The 2213-nt window shown below is 40.4% G+C and overlaps 1 protein-coding gene across 1 annotated transcript in view; it reads right to left on the bottom strand.

The window, feature by feature from the left end:
• Window positions 1-384: 384 nt before the first annotated feature.
• The window catches only part of RRM2 (ribonucleotide reductase regulatory subunit M2), an 8642-nt gene continuing 6813 nt past the window's right edge, over window positions 385-2213 (bottom strand). The window contains exons 9-10 of the mRNA XM_024199128.3: window positions 1795-1908; window positions 385-1308 (exon numbers count right to left, since the gene is read on the bottom strand). Coding sequence (XP_024054896.1) covers window positions 1156-1308; window positions 1795-1908 — 267 coding nt within the window. The 3' untranslated portion in view covers window positions 385-1155. The remainder of the gene's footprint in view (window positions 1309-1794; window positions 1909-2213) is intronic.

Genomic DNA, 2213 nt, shown 5'->3' with positions numbered 1-2213 from the left:
TGAGCTCCAATTTGGATAAGTGGTAACAAATAGAGGATTCAGATTCATCTTAGTTTAATTTAAAGCATCACTGCATCCATTAGTTGCCAGATGCCAAAGTTAAGACATAAGCAGTGGGTTTGGCATTCTAGCCCCTGGCTGGCCGGCCACTTATGACCATAGTCCTTTTGTTTTGCAGGCTACCTTGAACAAAAGATGTTTTTATGGATTAATGCCATATCTCAAGGAAGCTGTTCACAGCTTTACTCTTCAGAGCAGTGTATCTAGTGAAGAGTGTTGCCTGTGACTGAACTCTGAAATTTGACTAAACAGGCAAAAACTCTATGAAATACTATTTCCTAAAAGAAAGAAATCTTTGATTTCAAGCAGAGGCCAGCAGCAAAAGAATGTTTTTTCCAGTATGTAGAACACTGGACTTTTAATAAGCTTCTCAACTTCCATACAGTTTGTATTTTTACACTTTGCCAGAAGTTTTACAGATCTGTCAGGATCACCAGCAGGTCTGATTCAAAGCTTTATCATTTTAAGTTACATACAAGTAAATAAGCATAAAAACAAAAAGGTTATCATGCAATGCGGTGTCTAAAAGTTTAGTATAAACTCAAGCTTCAATATTCGTGTTACCAAGAATACTACAAGTCAGAGTTCTTTATTTTTAATATTAAAGTGCCAGGTTTATGTACAAACCATTACAAATAGTAAAAAGTAAACTTAAAACCTGCTTAGAAGCAGTGAGGTCATGTAGCTTCCCCGCAGTATCCGAGAGCCAATTCTCTCAAATTGAATTTACGACTATCATTTCTCAAGCACTTCCAGCTTTGTTATAGAAATTCCAGAAGCTAGTGATCTGTGTACAACCTCCCTGTTGCAAGGGATGGCATTTGAGATCACTTCAAGAATTGAGGATTTTTCAGGAAATGATGATTTTATAACACAAGTTATTCCATCTAAGCATTCTATGAATTAACACCATTGGCAATATCTAATGAAAGACTTTTACTGCTGTAGCTATACTAACCTCTTCAAAACAGTACCATACCCCACACTGTTCAAGAGTGGGATTTTAGTATAATCAAGTCACAATGTGAATTCATACTGAAAGCAATGTTTCGTTCAAACAGCATGCGCATCATATCTTAAGTGGTCTCAGTTCATTTAAAAGTCTGCATCCAAAGTGAAAGAGTTATCTGTGGATTTTGACATTACTCCCATCTTCTGGTATTCTCCTACTCGCTTCTCAAAGAAGTTAGTCTTGCCTTCCAGCGAGATATTCTCCATAAAGTCAAATGGATTCTCTGCTTTGAATATCTGAAAAACAAGACTTCTAATCACAAATGGGTTTTCACATCTGGGAGTGGAATGAAAAAGAATCAACTGGGAAGTGAGGACTAGGAATGGGAAAGCCAGTTTAAGTTTACTTAATGCAAAGTAATGCAGTTTGCTATCTGGCATGTGAAACTCCTCCCACTTCCATGTCTTGGACGCTGCACTTCTGTATGCCTTTTCATCTGCTGTTCTTCTAAAGAGGCAGAAGCAGAGTGGGTCTTACAATGCCCTCTTTCCATCACACTGCTTATTTGATTGTCACTATGTATCATGTAGGTCTCCATCCAGGACAGAGTGCATTAAGATTAGTGGAAGTGACCAACTGGCTGGAATCTTGGCTATTGGTCAGGAGCTGAAGACTGTCACATTAAATAAATGGTGGCAGCCATTTTACATATTCAAGATTCATAGGAAATATCAAATGAATACAACCCTTTTCCTATGAAAGGCACGGCTTATAAATCTTACCTTGCTAAATCCCAGCTCCAGCATAAGTCGGTCTGCTACAAATTCGATGTACTGTTTCATTAAAGTGCAATTCATGCCAATCAGCTTTACAGGTAGCGCCTCTGTCAAGAATTCCTGCAGGTATGAAGAAGGGAGGTGAATACAGAAGGCCTCAGCATACAAACATTTTGTTATCTAGAGCAGTGGTTCTCAAACTGTGGTCTGCAGATAGTTCCTCTAAGGTGTGCGCCTGGGCAGCTGCACACAAGAGAATGAAGGGCCACCCACCTAATTAGTGGTGCCATGCAGAAAACACACATGTAAGGTGAGGTGGTGGCGGGGGAGGGGGGGGGAGGAGAAGGAGAAAGAAGAGGTATAGGGGGTAGGTGGGAAAGGGCAGTGGGGTGAGAAGGGGAGCGGGGGGGGGGGGGGGGGGGGAA

Source organism: Terrapene carolina, unplaced genomic scaffold, assembly GCF_002925995.2.
Source record: "Terrapene carolina triunguis isolate 2854851 unplaced genomic scaffold, T_m_triunguis-2.0 Scaffold42, whole genome shotgun sequence".
NCBI lineage: Eukaryota > Metazoa > Chordata > Testudines > Emydidae > Terrapene > Terrapene triunguis.
The sequence above is the reverse complement of the archived record's forward strand: the minus strand, read 5'-3'. Positions and strand labels throughout refer to the sequence as shown.